Source organism: Muscardinus avellanarius (genome assembly GCF_963383645.1).
Source record: "Muscardinus avellanarius genome assembly, chromosome: 3".
NCBI lineage: Eukaryota > Metazoa > Chordata > Mammalia > Rodentia > Gliridae > Muscardinus > Muscardinus avellanarius.
In genome coordinates, this window is record NC_137788.1 from 35,777,601 (window position 1) to 35,796,665 (window position 19,065).

At 47.2% G+C, this 19,065-nt stretch overlaps 1 protein-coding gene across 1 annotated transcript; it reads left to right on the top strand.

Annotated features, from left to right (window-relative positions):
* Positions 1-38: 38 nt before the first annotated feature.
* On the top strand, positions 39-8,314 carry LOC308260059 (uncharacterized protein C1orf50 homolog; the record flags this gene model as incomplete). The annotated part of the gene is made up of 5 exons (XM_080691393.1): positions 39-102; positions 313-428; positions 4,931-5,017; positions 7,210-7,341; positions 8,132-8,314. 5 exons carry the CDS (start codon positions 39-41, stop codon positions 8,312-8,314), a joined length of 582 nt encoding a protein of 193 aa, XP_080547519.1.
* Between the last annotated feature and the right edge of the window lie 10,751 nt (positions 8,315-19,065).

Genomic DNA, 19,065 nt, shown 5'->3' on the forward strand with positions numbered 1-19,065 from the left:
GCCCGCATCTCTGACGCCCATTGGCTCAGGGGATACGCATGCTCCGCCCACACGTCGTTGTGCGCTCGCTCTTCCGGCGGACGCGGCCGGGGTACCCGGAGGGTAAAGTCCTGTCATGGAGGACTCTGCGGAGCCGGGGCAGGATGCGGGACACACGCCCAGTCAAGGAGTGCAGGCGCCCGCAGGTCAGGGAGGTACAGGAGGCGGAGGTCGGCCATGGGAGAGAAGCCCGCGCGGGGCAGGTAGTCTCTGGGTTCCGCGGGAGGCCGAGGGCGGGAGCTCACAGCCTGTGTCCCTGGGTGTGTGTCGCAGGAGCCCTGGTGGAGCGCTCCGCGGCCCCCGGCGGCCTGGCCCTGGTGAGCCCTTACCACACCCACCGGGTCGGGGACCCCTTAGACCTCGTGGCGCTCGCTCAGCAGGTGCAGAAGGTGAGGAGGCACGGCTGGGGACGGGAATAACAGTCTTCGCGGTTTGCCCCGCGTCCTTCGGCTCGGACCTTGCAGCCACTTAAGAGTGAGTGGGGGTAGCATTTGTTCTTGTCTCCGTTTTGCAGAGGAAGGAAGCCAGCTGTCTTTGTGAGTCAGTGGCCTGACTCGAACTCTGATCGTCTGGGACCAAAAGGCTGCAGAAGCCTGCAGTTTGAGTGCCCACACTCTCCCTTCCGGGGAAGGTTTGCATAGCACTTTCAGTACTCACTTCATTTGCACCGTAGGACAGCTCTGCGAGGTAGGTAGGCAGTATGGGAGTTCTTTCTCCCATTTGACACACGAAGGCGACTCTAACCCAAATTCTTCAGGGACGTATAGTTCACTCATTTTAAGTTGCTTCCTATAAGATCTTTATCTGTTTACCTGAGAGTTTGTGGACTGCAAGTAGACCTCTTCTAGGAGGGGAGGACTTTTTAAAGTTTTGTTCTGTGTCCTCATTCGCTGGACACAATATTCCTAAGCCCAGAGCTTACACATTAATTGCCAAAACAGGTAAAATAAAGAAAAAAAGCAAAATAATGGAGAAAGCCTGAAAGTTTGGACTTATAGGTCTTAATCCCCTTTTGACATTACCTTCAGGCAACACTTCACTCTCAACTTCACTTTAAAATGAAGGGTTTGAAGTAGGGTAATTCCTAGATCTAAGTGAAAACCTGTTCAGTGAAAAATTTAGTTTCTTATCTCTTACTTAGATTCCAGTTGTAAAACTCTCCTCAGTTTTCTCAAATTTAGGGTCTTCCTACTGCTTTCAAGGTTATAATTTCCCCTAAGCCATGTGTATAGTGTTACATTTGTCTTTGGTTATGTTCAAAAGTCTTTATTTTGCTCAAAAATGAGTAATTACTAAATTACTAAACATTCAAGCCAGGCGTGGTGGTACACACTTGTAATCCCAGCATTTGGGATTACAGTGAAACAGGAGGATCACCATTCATGGACAGCCTCAGCTACTACTTAGTGAGGCCCTTTGCAACTCAGTGAGATCCTGTTTCAAAATAAAAAATAGGGCTGGGGGTATAGCTCAGAGGTAGAATTCCCCTGGGTTCCATCCCCAATACTGCAAAAAAAAAAAAATCAACATATTTAGTATATTAAATTAATAAGATTTATTCAATAAAACAAATATTGAATATTTAATGTGATTATTTTTAAATATAAAATATTCTTTAAATGTTTAATATTTGATAATGTACTCAAATTTCTTCATTTAAACATCTCTACTGTTTTTATTTAAGCAACATTAAAATATTTAGGAAAGCTCTCTTAATTAAGACCTTGTGCGAGCCAGGCATGGTGGCGCACACTTGTAATCCCAGCATTTGGGAGGCTGAGACTGGAGGATCGAGGTTCACGGACAGCCTCAGCTACTTAGGCCCTTTGCAATCCAGTGAGACCCTGTTTCAAAATAAAGAATCAAAAATAGGGCTGGGGGTGTAGCTTGAGGTAGAGAATGCCCCTGGGTTCCATCCCCAGTACTGGAAAAAAAAAAAAAAAGAAAGAAAGAAAGAAAAGAGGTGGAGTGCAAAGTACGCCTTTTATTGGTCAGGAGCGTATCATGTGTTTATTTAGTCAGATCACTCCTCTGAGAGGGAGCTGCCAGAGACAAAATCTTGGATAAACATTTTTCTGTGTTACAGAGTTGCCTTGTCATGTTTATTACAGTGGTGTGAAGTAAAGAAAGAAGGAACACAGTTTGTCTTTCATCCTGTAATCTAGTGAAGTATATGATATGCAATATTATACTGTCTCCATTTCTCCAAAATAGTCAGTCTTTGAGAAGCTGAAGAGAAAATGTTCTAAAGGCAAATAAATGGAAGTAAGCATATTTACTGTTTTGTTTTGTTTTTTGTTTTTGTGGTACTGGGGATGGAACTCAGGGGCATTCTACTGCCAAGCTACACCCCCAGCCCTGTTTTTTATTCTTTATTTTGGTGGTACTGGGGTTCCTGGAAGCCCTTCTACCTCTGGGCTACACTCCCAGACCTATATTTTTTTATATTTTTTGAAACAGAGTCTCTTACACCAGCGCAGCTGGCTTTGAACCTGCGTGATCCTCCTGTCTCCTCTTCCCAAGCACGGGGATTACAAGCGTGTGCCACTACGCCCGGCTTTATTCTTTATTTTGAAACAGCATCTCACTGAATTGCAAAGGGCCTCATTAAGTAGCTGAGGCTGTCTGTGAACCTTGATCCTCCCATCTCAGCCTGGTGATTACAAGTGTGAGCCACCACAACCAGCTGAGGAACTGAATTTTAAATTTAATTTAGCAATTTAGCTGGGCACGGTAACATGATACCTGTAATCCCAGAATTTGGGAAGATGAGACAGGAGGACCCCACAGAGGTTGTAGCCAGCCTCAGAAACTTAGTGAGGCCCTCCACAACTTAGTGAGACATTGTTTCAAAATATAAAATAAAATAGGGCTGTGGGTATAGCTTAGAGGTAAACTGTCTCAGGGTATGATCTCTAGTACCACCAAAAAATTTTTTAAATGTTTTAAATTTGAATTTTTTTTTTTTTTTTTTTTTTTTTTTGGTGGTACTGGGGGTGGAACCCAGAGGCTTTCTACCTCTGGGCTATGTTCCCACACCTATTTTATATTTTATTTGGAAATAGGGTCTCACTAAGTTGCTCAGAGCCCCACTAAGTAGCTGAGGCTGGCTTCGAACCTGTGCGATCCTCCTGTCTCAGCCTCCCAAGCGCGGGTACAAGCGTGCACCACCATGCCCGGCTAATCTCTGAATTTTTTATCCTTAGCCTAATTTTGTGTTCCAACTGTAAGTTAACCAGCTTTTCTTGAAAGTACCTAGGGAGCCGGGCGTGGTGGCGCACACTTGTAATCCCTGAGCTTGGGAGGCAGAGACAGGAGGATCGCACTGGTTCGAAGCCAGCCTCTCTGGCTTAAGAGACCCTGTTTCCAAATAAAAAACTATAAAATGGGTCTGGGAGTGTAGGCTGGAGGTAGAAGGGTTTCCAGGAACCCCAGTACCACCAAAAAAAAAAAAAAAAAAAAAAAAAAAAATGTACCTAGGGATCTTTTGACAGATTTCTGATGCCTGAGTGATAAACCTTTTCAGTAAATGAAAACCTTCCTACTTGTACTAATCTCTCCTAGCTTTTCCAGTTATTGTGTGTGTGTGTGTTGTACTAGGAATTCTACCTCTGAATTATATCCCAGTTTGAAACAGGGTCTTGCTAGGTTTCTGTGAGTCTTGCTACATTGTTAAGACTGTCCTTGAACCTGCCATCTTCCTGGCTCCTAAGTACTAGGATTAAAGGTATGTACCACCATGCCTGGCTTAATTATTTGATCAATTTTAAGAAAGTCTACTGCCTTCAGTTGGATTTTTTGGCACATGCCAGGCATTTTTCTGTGTATATTATAACTTCATTTCAGGTCTACATCATAATGTTTTGTGTGTGTGTGTGTATTTTTTTTTTTTTGCCATACTGGGGTTGGAACACAGGGGCATTCTACCTCTGAGCTACACCCCCAGCACTATTTTTTTTTCGTTACTGGGAATGGAACCCAGGGGCATTCTACCTTCAAGGTACACCTCCAACCATATATATATATATATATATATATATATATTTTTTTTTTTTTTTTTTTTAAACAGAGTCTCACTAAGTTGCAATGGGCCTCACTAAGTAGCTGAGGCTGTTCAAGAATGGAGATATTCCTGTTCCCCCTCCCAAATGCTGGGATTACAATGTGCATCACCACTCCCGGCTTATTCTTTATTTTGAAATGGGTTCTCACTAAGTTGCAGAGGGTTTTATTTATTTATTTATTTATTTATTTATTTATATTATTATTTTTTGGAGGTACTTGGGTTCCTTGAAACCCTTCTACCTCCGGGCTACACACCCAGACCTATTTTATACTTTTTTTTTTTTTTTTTTGAAATAGGGTCTCTTAAGCCAGTGCGGCTGGCTTTGAACCTGCGCGATCCTCCTGTCTCTGCCTCCCAAGCGCGGGGATTACAAGCGTGCACCACCACACCCGGCAGGTGTCTTGATTTTCACTGTCAGACCCATCACTAATTTCAGGACACAAATGGGAAAGCTAAGAAATGCATAGGGGCAGCCGCGCATAGAGCAAGGGGGGAATGTATTCAGTGGCGGGGAGAGCATATTCGTTATATCTAGTATGAGAGAGCAGGGCCAGAGAAGTTCAGGGTGACTGGAGTTCAGAGTGAAAACAGCGGGAGTAGACAAGGAGCAGCTCTCTTTTGTGGTGGTCTTGTCAGGGTGGGCTTCTTAAAAGCAGTGCTATTTGAGCTGGTTCTTGAGATAGACAGAAATTTATGTGGCAGTCATGAGAATGGGAAGAACAGGCATGAACAAAATGTTGACATAACTTCACATTGGGATCTATATAAGAACATCCTAGAAGTTACCCCTTTTCACCTCACAATTTGGTTTTCTCTCACCTGTAGGCTGATGAGTTCATCCGAGCAAATGCCACCAACAAGCTGACAGTAATAGCTGAGCAAATCCAACATTTGCAAGAACAAGCCAGAAAGGTAAGGAAAGACTTTCAGGCAGGCTTTCACTTCTTTTATTTAGCTCCCTGGATTGGTTGAAGTTGCTTGTAATCATTGTTACTTATTTGTCTTTCGTACTCCCTAGATGTATAGAGGGTTGAGTAAAATGGAAGGAATCAATATAAGAGGTTATATTAGTCCATTTTGTGTTACTATAATGAAATCCCTAAGGCAGGCTAGCCTTATAAACCAGACGTTTATTTGGTTCACAGTCCTAGAAATTCAGGGGCATGGCGCTGGCATGGCTCAGTTCTGTAGGGAGCCCTCTTGGCTGTATCTAGTCGCGGCAGGACATTACGGAGATCACATCTCTAAGCGGAGAGCCAGAGAGATTTCCAGGGCTCTGGCTCCGGCTTTAAAGCAGCATGCTGCTGCATATGCTTATGCTCTCTCCAGAACTCCCTTCAAGAAGGATCACAGGTTGAAGGCCAGCACTTGGTAACTTAGCAAGACCTTGTTTCAAAAAAAAAAAAAAAAAAAGAGGCCGGGCGTGGTGGTGCACAGTTGTAATCCCAGCATTTGGGAGGTTGGGACAGGAGACTCGTAGTTCGTGGCCAGCTTCAGCTACTTAGTGCAGCCCTTCACAACTTTGTGAGGCCCTGTTTGAAAATAAAGAAGAAAAATTGGGTTGAGATGTAGCTCAGAGGTAGAATGCCCCTGAGTTCCATTCCCAGTGACACGCAACACACACACACACACATACACACACACACACACACACACACACACACACACACAGCCAGTGTGATAGCCTGCCTCTAATCCTTGTACTTAGGAGGCTGAGACAGGAGGATTGCAGGTTCAAAGCCAGCCTCAGCAACTTAGCGAGACTCTCAACAACTTAGTGAGACCCTATTTAAAAATGAAAAATAAATAAAAATAGGACTGGAGGGTATTGCTCAGAGGTAGAATAATGGTTTCAATTCCCAGTACCCCCCAAAAGGAGCAGGAGTGCTGGGGGCATAGCCCAGGAATAGAATGCCCTGGGTTAAATCCTAGTACTGTACATAAAGGAACCTGTCCAGGAGATTCGTATTCCCTTCTGAAGGCTGCAGCCGCAGTGACCTAAGCACCTTGCACTAGGCCTGGCTGCTTCTGTTAGCTCTCACATCACCACACTGGTGACCAAATTCCCAGGACATGGACCTTTGGAGGATGAAGGACCTCCAAACCATAGTGGAAAGGTGCCAAGAGAAAGTTCAGTGGCCTTATTTTAAGGGAAGAAAATGTTTTCATTTATAAAAAGAATCATATATAGAATAGAAAAAGAGGAAAGAGAGGCTGGGCATGGTGGCTCATGCTTATAATCCCAGCATTTGGGAGGCTGAGACAGGAGGATCATGATTCGCGGCCAGCCCCAGCTACTTAGTGAGGCCCTTTGCAACTCAATGAGCCTCTGTTCCAAAATACAGAATAAAAAATAGGGCTGGGGGTGTGGCTGGGAGGTAGAATGCTCCTGGGTTACATTCCCAGTACCACAAAAAAAATTAAGAGAGGAAAGAGGCTCAGCCATCCAAAGCCAGTCATACTCAGCATTTTGAAGTAGAATTCCTTTTTTTTTTTTTTTTGTGGTACTGGAGATTGAACCCAGGAGCATTCTACTTCCAAGCTGCACTCTAGCCTTTTTAACTTTTTTGTTTTGAAACAGTCTTGCTAGGTTTCTGAGAGTTTCACTGCTAGCTGAGGCTGTCCTCGAACCTGAGATCCTCCTGTCTCAGCCTCTCAAATACTCGGGTCATAGGTGTGTACCACCACGCCCAGCTTGAAATATAGTTCTTCTAAAGGCTTTTTTTCAGTGTAGTAGCCTAATCTAATTTTTATTTCTTGATAGCCTTTGATCTCATTAATAATTCATTGCTGTGGGGAAGCAAGATCCGAAGCGTTAAACAGTTTTTACTTGTTTTGTAGTGCTGGAGATTGAATCCATTTTACCTCTGAGCTATGTATACCACCGGCCCTTTTCTATTTTTTATTTTGAAATAGGCTCTTTCTAGGTTACTGAGCATCTCACTAAATTGTGAGGCTGGTGTTGAACCTGCAAGCCTCCTGTCTCAGCCTCCCAGGTACTGGAATTATAAGCATGTGGCACCGTGCCTGGCTAGTTTTTGCATTTTGATTGGGGTGATCACTGAGTGTGGGTTGTACCTCACATCTCCGTTTGTGGTTTGCAGGTACTAGAAGATGCCCGCAGAGACGCTGACTTGCACCATGTAGCTTGTAATATGGTGAAAAAACCTGGCAACATTTACTATCTCTATAAGCGGGAGAGTGGCCAGCAGTACTTTTCCATGATTTCTCCAAAGGTAAGAATATTGATTCTTTGCCCCAATTCTATTCCAGCCTCTGAGATATTCTTGGTATGTCTGTATGAAAATGTAGGTATGTGAATTGGTAAATGGTTTCCTAGAAACTTAGGACTGGTAAGTCCAGATGTGACTCTATAGTGTGTGATTGCCGGGCGTGGTGGCGCACGCTTGTAATCCCAGCATTCAGGAGGCTGAGACCAGAGGATCGCGGTTTGTGGACAGCCTCAGCTACTTAGTGAGGCCCTCCGCAACTTAGTGAGACGCTGTTTCAAAAATAAAGAATAAAAAATAGAGCAGGGGGTATAGCTTGGAGGTCCAATGCCCCTGGGTTCCATCCCCAGTACTGGAAGAAAAAAAAAAAAAGTGTGTGTACTTAAAAGCCGGGCGTGGTGGTGCACACTTGTAATCCCAGCATTCGGGAAGCTGAGACAGGAGGATCACGGTTCACAGACAGTCTCAACTACTTAGTGAGGCCTTTTGCAACTCAGTGATACCCTGTTTCAAAATAAATAATTAAAAAAAAAAAAAGTTGCAGGTGTAGCTCAAAGTTAGAATGCCCCTGGGTTCCATCCCCAGTACCGCAAAAAAAAAAAAAAAAAAAAAGTGTGCTTAAGTTATTTCATCTCTTTTAAGGGAGGGATCTGATGTGATATAAAACTGTTTTTTAAGGATGATTCTGACTAATCTGAAGTGAAAAACCAAAATAGAAATTGTGGCATAAGTAGGAAAAGAGCTGAGTTTGTTTACACCCTATCCTGCTAAGAACCAACACCTTTGCCTTCTCTAGGAGTGGGGGACAAGTCCGCATGAGTTCCTCGGTGCCTACAAGCTGCAGCATGACTTGTCCTGGACTCCGTTTGAGGACATTGAGAAGCAAGATGCCAAAATCGGTCTGATGGACAAGTTGCTGAGCCAGCCAGCGGCCCTGCCCTCGTGCAGCGAACCCACCTTCCCCTCTCTGACTCTCTGAGCGTGGACTCTGCCCAGCGGCTCTCGTGACAAGGCTCCGCCGCTTCTTGTTGCTCCCACTCTCTGCCCTGGGGTCCTGAGAACTGAGAGCGTGTAGCTGAATCATGAACTTCCCGAAAGGAGACTCTGTGTGAAGTAAATGGTTTCATTAGTCCATTTAGTTGAGATGGTAAAGAATCACTGGCCAGATACTGTTGCTCCAGAGGATCCCAAAAGAGAGTGATCCTCTGGAGCAACAGATACCTGGCCAGTCAGTTAGAGGAATGGCTATTGTACTTTTCTTCTTCATCTCTTCTTTCTTCCCTTGAGTCAAAGCATATAGAAAGAAGAATCTTAGCTGCCCATGGTGGCACATGCCTGTAATCCCAGGACTTGGGAGGCTGCGATAGGAGGATTAGAGATTTGAGGACAGCCTCAGCAGGTAGTGTAACTCTCAGCAATCTAGTGAGGCCCTGTTACAAAAACAAAAAATAGAAAGGGCTGGGAAATGCCCTTGGTTTCAATCCCCAGTACCATAGAAGAAGAAAAAAAGAGAAGAAAAGAAAAAGGAACCTTCCCACAGAGAGGAGGATGGTGGATCATTCCACAGGGCACTCTTTCAGTCTTCCAGTCTGTTACAGATCGGGGCTGAGCTGTGTTACAGCTGGTGCATGTCCAGCTTCAAATTCAGTCAAGAACCAGAATGTTGAGCGATGGGGGAATGAAAACGTGGTGTGGCTGGACGTGGGGTTCTGGAGTTTCTGTGCCACCAACAATGGCTGCCTGCCCATATATGTCCTTTCTTCATGGTCAGAGTGACTGGAGAACCAGGCTGCAGCAGAGACCGGGTTTGGGGGAGGTCCCCTCTGAGCGCAGAGATATGCACTCACACCTGCCATTGTGTGAGTCCACTCGAGCCCCTGGGATGATATTCTGGGCTCAGCTGCCTGCTACAGCATAAACTCATGGCACGGGAAGATTCCAGGGCAGAGAGAACAGGGCAGCAGGAGGGAGAAGCAGGGAACGGCCGCCCTGCCGACTATGAGCTGACTCCTGCTGAAACTCATTATGACTGGCATGACTCAAGGACTGAAGGGGAGCTTTTTTGTTTTTTTTTCCAGTAGTGGGGATTGAACCCAGGGGCATTTTACCTTCTGAACTATATCCCCAGCCCTATTTTTTAGTCTTTTGAAACAGTGTCTCACTAAGTTGGGGAGGGCCTCACTAAGTAGCTGAGGCTGGCCTTTGACCTACGATACTCCTGTCTCAGCCTCCCAAGTATCAGCCTCCCAAGTACTGGGATTACAAGCGTAAGCCACCACACCCAGCTCTAGTTCTGACTGGGCTCTTGTAGGATTCTTCTGGATTTCCTGTTTGTTTAGCAGAATTAACTAAATTTATAGCATGTCCAGCATGGTTGGGCTTTCTTCAGTGCCATATAATCTATTAGAATAAGCTATAAAAGGAATGAAAAATGTGTATTTGAACCCACAGTTGCCCGAGTTCCTTGAGCTGATCCACTTGGTAACATCCTAGCCCTGTGCTGATGTCCGTGGCCTTTCCTTATCCGCGTGCTCCTTGTGAGCTCTAAAGGACCTGCCAGCAAGGAGCGGGCTAGAAGCTAACAAGTGCACACAGGTGCTACCTGCCACTCAGTTCACCTGCGGATGTTTTGTGGGACCAAAAAGCATCTTGCTGGATGAGCTCAGAACGTCTCTTTGGCAGAAGAGACATTCGTGGTTGATTCTAACTACAGAAGGTTTCTCAGGTTTTAGAGGGTTCTGACTTGTACGGAATGACAATTCTGAGCAGGGGCTTTTGTCATTGAGTAATAACTTACCACCAAATTAATGGTTTAAGCAACACACATTTCTTAGTCTGATTTTATAGGACAGGAGTGCAGGCACAGTTTTGCTAGGTCTTCTGCCTCAGGGGTTCTCGGAAACCCTGCAAGGCTGCAGTCAAGTTATTGGCTTGGTTGGGTTCTCAAGGCTTCACTGGAGAAATGGAGAGGATCTGCTTTCAAGCTCACTTAGGTTCTTTTTTTTTTTTTTTTTTTTTTGCAGGGGTAGGGGAATTGAACTCAGGGAATTCTACTTCCTTGTGATCCTCCTGTGTCAGCCTCCCAAGCACAGGGATTACAAGTGTGCACCACCACGCCCAGCATTTCAGTATTTTTTTGAAACCTGGATGTTTCTAAAAGTCAATGGCAGGTTATAATTTAGTGGCAAGTTTTTAGCCAGGCTTGGTGGCATATGCCTGTAAATCCTAGTACTTAGGAGACCGACACAGGAGAATCACAGATTCAAGGCCAGCATCAGCAACTTACTGAGTCCCTGTTTTGAAATAAAAAGGACTAGGAGTGTAGCTCTAATAGAATGCCCCTGGGTTCAATTCCCAGCACTGCTCCCCCGAAAAAAGCACCCTCTTTTTTTCTTAGAGCTACATAAAACAATGGTATGTCTTACAATGGATAGCATCTTGGATTGATGAAGCAAGGCATTTTGAAAATACAATAGAGCCAGGCATGGTGGCACATGCTTGTAATTCCAGTACTTGGGAGGCAGAGGCAAGAGGATTGTAGGTTCATGGCCAGCCTGAGATACTTAGTGAGGTCATATTTCAAAATAAATAAAAAATAGGGGTAGGGGTGTAGCTCAGAGATAAAATGCCCCTGGATCCAATCCTCAGTACTGCTTAAAAAAAAAAAGAAGAAAGCACAATAGGTTGCCATCTTGTCAACTAATAAATGTGGAGGCAGGAGTAAGAGGGAGGACTCTTGGGTAATACTTGAATTTCTGGCTTGAGTATCTGTGTGGATCCACAACAAAACATTTGAAGACAATCCTGATACTTTCCAGGATAATTAGTGATCTATATTTGCTTCAAAAATATCCCTTGCTTGGCCCTTCCCAAGCTCACTGGGTTTGACCCCAGGGACCTGAAGGAGGGCTTGATCGCATCCTTATTTATGTTATCATCAGTCTTGGGGCATTGAGAATATTAGTGTTGTAGATACAGAGATAATTTTTGCCTAGGGAGCTTTTATCTACAGGTGTGCCCATTATCTTGTTGAATCTTCACACAACGTCCCTGTGGGGTGTGTTCCTGTTGTACAGAGTGGGACCATCTGCTCAGGTGAGAAAGTGGCCCCTGGTTATACACATAGCAAGTGGGAGAGGTTGGATGCAAACACAATCCTGTTTAATTCTAGTCCAGCTATGACTTTAATAATGTTTTGGTGGATTAATATAGCCCTAATAGATGTTGGCAGATAAATGTAAAGAAGTTATATTATAGCTAGACATGGCGGCGCACACCCATGATCTTAATACGGGAGGCTGAGACGAGAGAAATGTAGGTTTGAGGCCAGGGTGCAGTAACATAGCAAGACATCATTTCAAAATTTAAAAAGGTGAAAAGGGCTGCACGTGTAGCTCACAGGTAGAACACCCCTAGATTCAATGCCCAGTACCCCTTCCACACACACACGTGCACAGTTACATTACAGAAGTAATGCAGTAAGATGTGTATATGAGATCTTATGGGAATGATTCACAGTATTTAGTGCCTGGCATGCAAAAGTGTATCTAGGCCAGAGAAGTAACTTGCCTCAAGTTAAGTCATAAGCAAGTGAGCCCACATCTCTGGCATTGAATTCTGTGTACAAAAGATAGGGCTAAGGTGGGCGTGGTGGCACACGCTTGTAATCCCCGCGCCACGCTCGGGAGGCTGAGACAGGAGGATCACACAGGTTTGAAGCCAGCCCCAGCTACTTACTTAATCCATTCCTGATGCTCTGTGTGAAAATGTTACTGGGGATTGAACTCAGGGGTGATCTACCTCTGAGCTATACCCCCAGCCCTATTTTATTTTTTATTTTGAAATGGTCAGTTGCTGAGGCTGGCTGCAAACCTGTGATCCTCCTGTCTCAGCCTCCCAAGTACTGGGATTACGAGAGTACACCACTGTGCTTAGCTTATACTAAGGCTTTTAAATGCCACCTTGAGCTGCAGACTCACCTGTCTGCCGCCAGCTCCCTCCCATCTATCATGGACCCTGCTTGGTCCAGCAGTCTTGTTGATGTCTCTTACTTGACTCACCCCCATTACCATTTCAGTATCTCCACAGTTAAACTCTTGTGTCCCCCTCCCCACACCTTTCCCGCAGTCTTCTATTTCCATCAGCACCTGTCTCACACTGTTGCTGAGGTCTAAAACCAAGTCATCCTTGGTTTTCATCCATTTGTTCCCCCCATACCAGGTAGCAGGTCTCAGCCCCATCTGCAAAATGCACCCCGTGTGACTGCTGCGCACAACCTCCACCTCGCCCTTGCCGGCCCCCAGCATCTCTAGCCTGGGCTGGCTCAGCAGTCTCCTGCCGTTCCTCCCGGCTTCCATGCCCACTCGCCTTCAGTCTGTCTCCATAGTGACCGCCAGCATCATCTTTTAACACAATAAATCAGATAACACACCTCTATTTAAAAACATTCCAAGAGTCTCTCACTACACTTGGAATAAAATCCTGACTTCCCACCAAGGTTCCGTGGTCTGCGCCTGGCACTCTCCACCCTCCTGCCGTGCGGCCACCTGCGCGTTCCTGGGCGCGTCCTTCCGTCTGCTGTCCTGTCTGCCTGGAATGCTGCCTCTCAGGCTTTGTGTGATCCGTGCTTCTGCTCACTTAGGTCCTTGCTCAGTACCACTCCCCTGATTATCAGAAACACCCTTCTCACCAGAATACCTCCTGATCCTGCTTCGTTTTCCAGAACACCCCGGCCAGAAATGATTCATCTCTCACCTCTCCCCCATACTTGAGAGTAAGTTCTAGGAGGACAGAAACCGTGTCTGTCTTGGGTTCCATCCCTAGTACTGGGGGTGGGGAGGGAAATCACTCTCTGGCATGCTGGTGTGCCTTCTACTTAGAGTACCTCTCAATGCAGACCGGCAATGTTTCCAGTGCTCAATAGCCAGACAGCTAGTGGCTGCGCATTGGAGCCCTTTGTGTTCTTCACTTCCAGTGGATTCCCGACAGGAGCAAACTAAGAAGGTCGGGGGAGGAAGATCGTTCTCCATTACCCCTGCTTCCCTTCCCTCTCGTAAGGGAAGCTGTGGCTCATAGATGTGTGATCGTGTCCCTAGACTAGGAATGATGACTGAACTTTTACTCTGTGCGGAACACTTCATATAATATTGTTTTATTCTCACAACATATAATTAAATTCTCAGTTCCATCTTACAGACTAGGAAACAGGTTCATAAAAGCCACGTAATGTTCAAATTTACACATCTGCTGTTAGACTTGGAATGTAAACTTGGCTTAAAGTTAAAGCTGATATCCTAACCATCATGCTCTAGTGTTTAGTTTGCTCCTTTAATGGCCCACATGGAAGCAGAAATGGAGAGAAGCACAGAAATGCGGGGGTTGGTGGTGCACATCTATAATCCCAGTACTTGGGAGACAGGAGATGACAGGTTCAAGGTCAGCCTCAGCATCTTAGCGAGACCCTGTTTCAAAGTAAAAAACAAAATAGGGCTGGGAGTATAGCTTGGAGGTAGAATGTCTCTGGGTTCAATCTCCAGTACCCCCCCCCAAATAAGTGAATAAACAAAATAATTAAAAACTGAAACTTGCCAGGCTCGGTGAAGCATGCTTGTAATCCCAGCATTTGGAAGGCTGAGACAGGAAATCACAGTTTGTAGACAGCCTCAGCTACTTAGGCCTTTGGCAACACAGTGACATCCTGCTTCAAAATAAAGACTAAGTCGGGCGTGGTGGCTCACACTTGTAATCCCTGTGCTTGGGAGGCTGAGACAGGAGGATCGCACAGGTTCAAAGCCAGCCTCAGCTACTGAGTGAGGCTCTCAGCAACTTAGTGAGACCCTGTTTCTAAATAAAGTATAAAAAGTATATTCCTTTTTAGTTTCTCAAATACCTGAGGTTTGACTTTAGTGTCAAACTCTTGTCAGAAACCAGGCATAGTGGTGCACATTTGTAATCCTAGTACTTGGTAGGCTGAGACAGGAGTATTGCAGGTTCAAGGCCAGCCTCAGCAATTTAGTAAGGCCCTTAGCAACTTAGTGAGACCCTGTTTCAAAATAAAGAATAATATAGGGCTGGGCATGTGGTTCAGAGATAGAATGCCTTTCGGTTCAATTCCCACTACCAAAAAACTTTCAGAAGTCTCAGGTCCACTAGGTGTGTGTGTGTGTGTGTGTGTGTGTGTGTGTGTGTGTGTGTTACTGGGGATTGAGCCTGGGCAAGTAATCTACCACTGATCTACACTGCCAGCCCAGCTTCACTTGTTATTAATGTCAGAATTGTCAATAAAATCAGCTACCTGAAGCAGGGTGTGGTGGCGCACACTTGTAATATCAGTATTTGGGAGGCTGAGACAGGAGGATCAGGGTTCACAGACAGCCTCAGCTACTTAGGCCCTTTGCAACTCAGTGAGATCCTGTTTAACAATAAAGAGTTAAAAACAGGGCTGAGCGGGTGTGGTGGCCCACTTTATAATCCCAGCAGTTTGTAATTCAGGAGGCTAAGAACAGAGGATTACGGTTCAAGGCCAGCCTCAGCTACTTAGTGAGGCCCTCTGCAACTCAGTGAGACCCTGTTTCAAAATAAAGAATAAAAAATAGGTCAGGGGGTGTAGCTTGGAGGTCAAATGCCCCTGGGTTCCATCTCCAACCCCTCTCCCCCACCAAAAAAAAAAAAAAAACAAAACAGGGTTGAGGGTGTAGCTCGGAGGTAGAATGCCCCTGGGTTCCATCTCTAGTTACAAAACAAAACAAAACAAAAAAAAACACACCAAAGAAACCCCAGCTGCCTATCCATTAGTCCGAGGCCGTTGAAGCTTCATTGGGATGAGAATGCCATGTGTGCAGCGGTCCTGCGCTGGCTGCCTGAGAGCCTGAGAGCCCCTCAGGACACCGGCTCCTGTGCTTCTCTTTCACTGGAACTCCTAGTTCTACCCTTTTCCTGTGCACATTTCACATTTTACGGTGGAGTCCTAGTAGCTTTTTTTTTTTTTTTTTTTTTTTTTTTTTTTGGTGGGTACTGGGGATGGAACCCAGGGACTTTCTGCCTTCAGACTACACTCCCAGACCCATTTTTATATTTTATTTGGAAAGAGGCCCTCACTAAGTAGCCGAGAGTACAGTGAAACTGTGATCCTCCTGTCTCAGCCTCCCAAGTACTGGGATTACAAGCGTGGCTACCTCATCCGGCTGCCCTAGTGGCTTTTGCTGGTGTAGTTTAGCCTTAATACAGGCTGGGGCAGAGGAGTGTGGGTGCCCTCCCTTAGAGCTGGTGCCTGGAATCCCACCCCAAACTGAAAAGTTCCCGTCCAGCCGCAGACACCTGGTGTGCTGCCTGGTCCAGCTCCTCCTTGGCATCCACCTCACAGGGCCTGCCGCTCATCATTTGTGCCTGTGGCTCTGGGCTTCAGCTTCTAACGCAGCGTTTCAGATCTTTCCTCCGCGGTGGCGTCCAGAATAATCTTTCTGAAACAATCTGGCCAGGTCGTGTATATCACTGCCTAAACACATCTTCAGGGCTGAGTCCAGATTTCGTGGCTCGCCCCCCATCTGAGGAGTATCACTATAGGCACAAAGACATACAAACAGACATACACAAAGCCCTGCCCACCCCGCGAGCTGGGGGCTGAGTTCTGCGAACCCCAGCGCCCCTCTCCAGCCTCATCTTGCCCACTCAGCCCACACCGGGCCCGGGGCTCCACACTCGGGCTATCACCCGTGAAGCCCCCAGACTCCCCGAGCTCAGCGGTCCCTTCCGCTGCCACCCCTCTCTCCCCGCCCGCCTGCAGCCCTGCAGGCCCCGCCCGGCCCTCGGGATTGTGAGCTAAGAGCTGGGGGTAAGAGGCCGGCCTCCTCCCGGCCACAGCTATCTGGGCTGGTCCCTTCACCGCACAGGCAGGGGGGCGGAGTGCGGGCCCAACCCCATCTAGGAATGTCTTGTCCCCAGGTGAGCCTTCCCTGCCTGGCGCCCGCTGGACAACCCCGTTCCACCTCCTCCCGGGTGCGGCGGCCCACAGACCCGCACCGGCCCCCAGGAGGCCGCTCTGGGTCCTCCGGGAGGGGTGGCGGGGAGCAGGGAGGGAGAGTCTAACTGGGGTGAGAGCGGCCCCGGCTCCTAGAGACCTCGGAGCCACCACGTACCTGTCCCTCGCCACTCTCCAGGCGCAGGCGCGGGGTCCCACTTCCTCCACCCTCCACTCCCCACCCTCCTCTGTGCCGGGCAGGGCTCCCTTCCTAAACCTGGAGGCAGTTCAAGGTCACATCTGTGGCTGCCCTGCCAGCCACCCCTCCGCAGGAGCCGGCCTTCTCACTGTGCATCTGCGCTTCCCTTTGCCGGGAATGGCCCCTTGTTCATCCTTAGAGCCCCTGGAAATGTCTCCAGTAACCCACCCCACTTAGCCTCTGCTGGCTATCCAGAGATGGCCTAAACATGGCCGCTTCTCACCGCTGCCTCCCCTACCAGACCCTAGCTTTTTGAGGATGCCACCTAGGCATTGTTCTCTCTGTCCCCTAAGCACACAGTGTATGGCACAGAATAGGCATTTGAAAAGGTAAAACAAAATAAGAAAGAAGAAATTAAATGAAGAAATGGAGGACCCTAAGGACTGGGCAGTTGCTGGTGTATTGAGGGTGCTGGGCCATCGGGAGTTCATCTGAGAAGCTTCTCAGAGGTCACAGGGAACAGGGCTAGATTCCAGGGAGATGGGGCCCGGGAGGAGGCCTCTGGAAGATGGCAGTGACGGGTACATTAATTTACCAAACGATGATCACCTTCTGTTGTCAGGCCTCACGCCGGGCACAGGGGACCCTGGTCTGCACTCAAGTTGCATCCCCCAAAGCAAAGGAGGAAGACAAGGTAGGCGACATCAACACAGAGTGCCAAGTGTCACACGGTGAGCACCATCAGAGGAGTACCTGCAGCCCCGGGGGAGGGGTGTTGGTGTCCCAGAGGTTTCCCAAAGAGCAGCGCAGCCTAACCTAAGACCCAGGGGAGGTTCTGAGAAGGGACCCAGGGGACGGGAGAGAGGGAGCAGGGAGCTGAGCAGGGCAGCTGTGCCACACGAACGAGCTACACTCCATCCCCAAGGCATCCGAGTGTCTGGGGCGACCTGATCTGCTCCTGCAGGCCAGGGCTGTGTGCAAAGCCCAGACTCTGACTCTTCTCTAAGTTTTTTCTCCCGGCCAGCGGGCTGGGTCCCTGGTCTGCGTCCCTCAGTAGCCTGTGTCTCCTTTTGTGCAAGGCTTAGGGGTGTCCCTTGGAGATGGGCTAGGTCTTAATCTCTGGGTCCCAAGCACCAGGCACCAAATCCCGCTCATGAATACATGTTTGCCGAATGAGTGGATCATTCCTTCTTTCTGTGGATTTCTACAGCTCTTACTCTCAAGTCTCCATCCTTTCACACTGATGCATTATGCTGCAAATGGCCTTTAATTGGGAAGGAGGAGACCCGATTCAAGTTCTGGCTCCACCATTTATTAGAACAAATGACTTCAGTATCCTGGAACCTCAGTTTCCCCATCTGCAAATCTCCACGTGCACGTCTCGTTTCCCTGGATAGGCTATAAGTTCCTTGATGGCGGAGCCCAGGTTTCTCCCTGCACCTGGCTCAGTCCAGGTTAGACAACGCTCAGCCTACTGACTGGTGCACAGCAGAGCATGGGAGAGCACTCAGGGGGAGCTGTCAGTCCTGCTCTGCCTTCAGGCCGTGACCCTGAGTGACCTTGAGTTCCCGTCCCCTCTGAGTCTTCTGCGCCTTACTTGAAAACTAGGGATGATCACCCTTGCCTGACAGAACTCACAGGGCCAGTGGAAACCTTAGGTATAAAAGGGCTTTGTGAACGGAGGAGATTATTGTGAAAGACACAATATAATACACGATTGTTTATTGATTAAAAATAAGACAACTGTGAGGTGGTAGGGAAGTGGCAAGGCTTGTTTCTGAAGGACTGACTCTGAGCCCCTGCTGCCTGGTTCTGAGAGGAGAGGCAGGGATGCCGGGTAGCCAGGATGCCATTCTCCAGGAGGCAGAGGGCCAAGCTGGTAGATGATGAGGTGCCTGGCTCAGAATCGGAGGAAACTGGTCTTGCTGGGTCAGCCATGAAACCCAGGAGAGATGGTTGCAAGTTCATGGAGAGGATCACACAGCCGGTCCTCTGCCCCCTTCCCTTCCAGCTTTCCCATGCCTGAATTGTTTTCTATCTTGGGTCTTTCTTTCTTTCTTTTATTTATTTATTTATTTATTTATTTATTTATTTATTTATTTTTGTGGTAGTGAGGATGAAACCCAGGGACATTCTGCCTCTGAGATACACCCCCAACCCTATTTTTTATTCTTTATTTTAAAACAGGGTCTCACTGAGTTGCAGAGGGCCTCACTAAGTAGTAGCTGAGGCTGTCCTCAAACTTCGGTACTCCTGTGTCAGCCTCCTAAATGCTGGGATTACAAGCGTGCACCACCATGCCCGGTTTGGTGTTTTTTTTTTCTTTTCTTTTTTTTTTTTTTCTGATACTGGGGATTGAATCCAGGGGTGTTCTGCCTCTGAGCTACATCCTCATTCCTATTTTTTATTCTTTACTTTGAAAGAGGGCCTCATTAAGTAGCTGAGGCTGGCTGCAAACCTGTGATCCTCCTGTCTCAGACTTCCACTTACTGGGATTACAAGCGTGCACCACCATGCCCAGCTTCAGTTTTTATTTTGAAACAAGGTCTCAGTAAGTTGCTGAGGGCCTCACTAA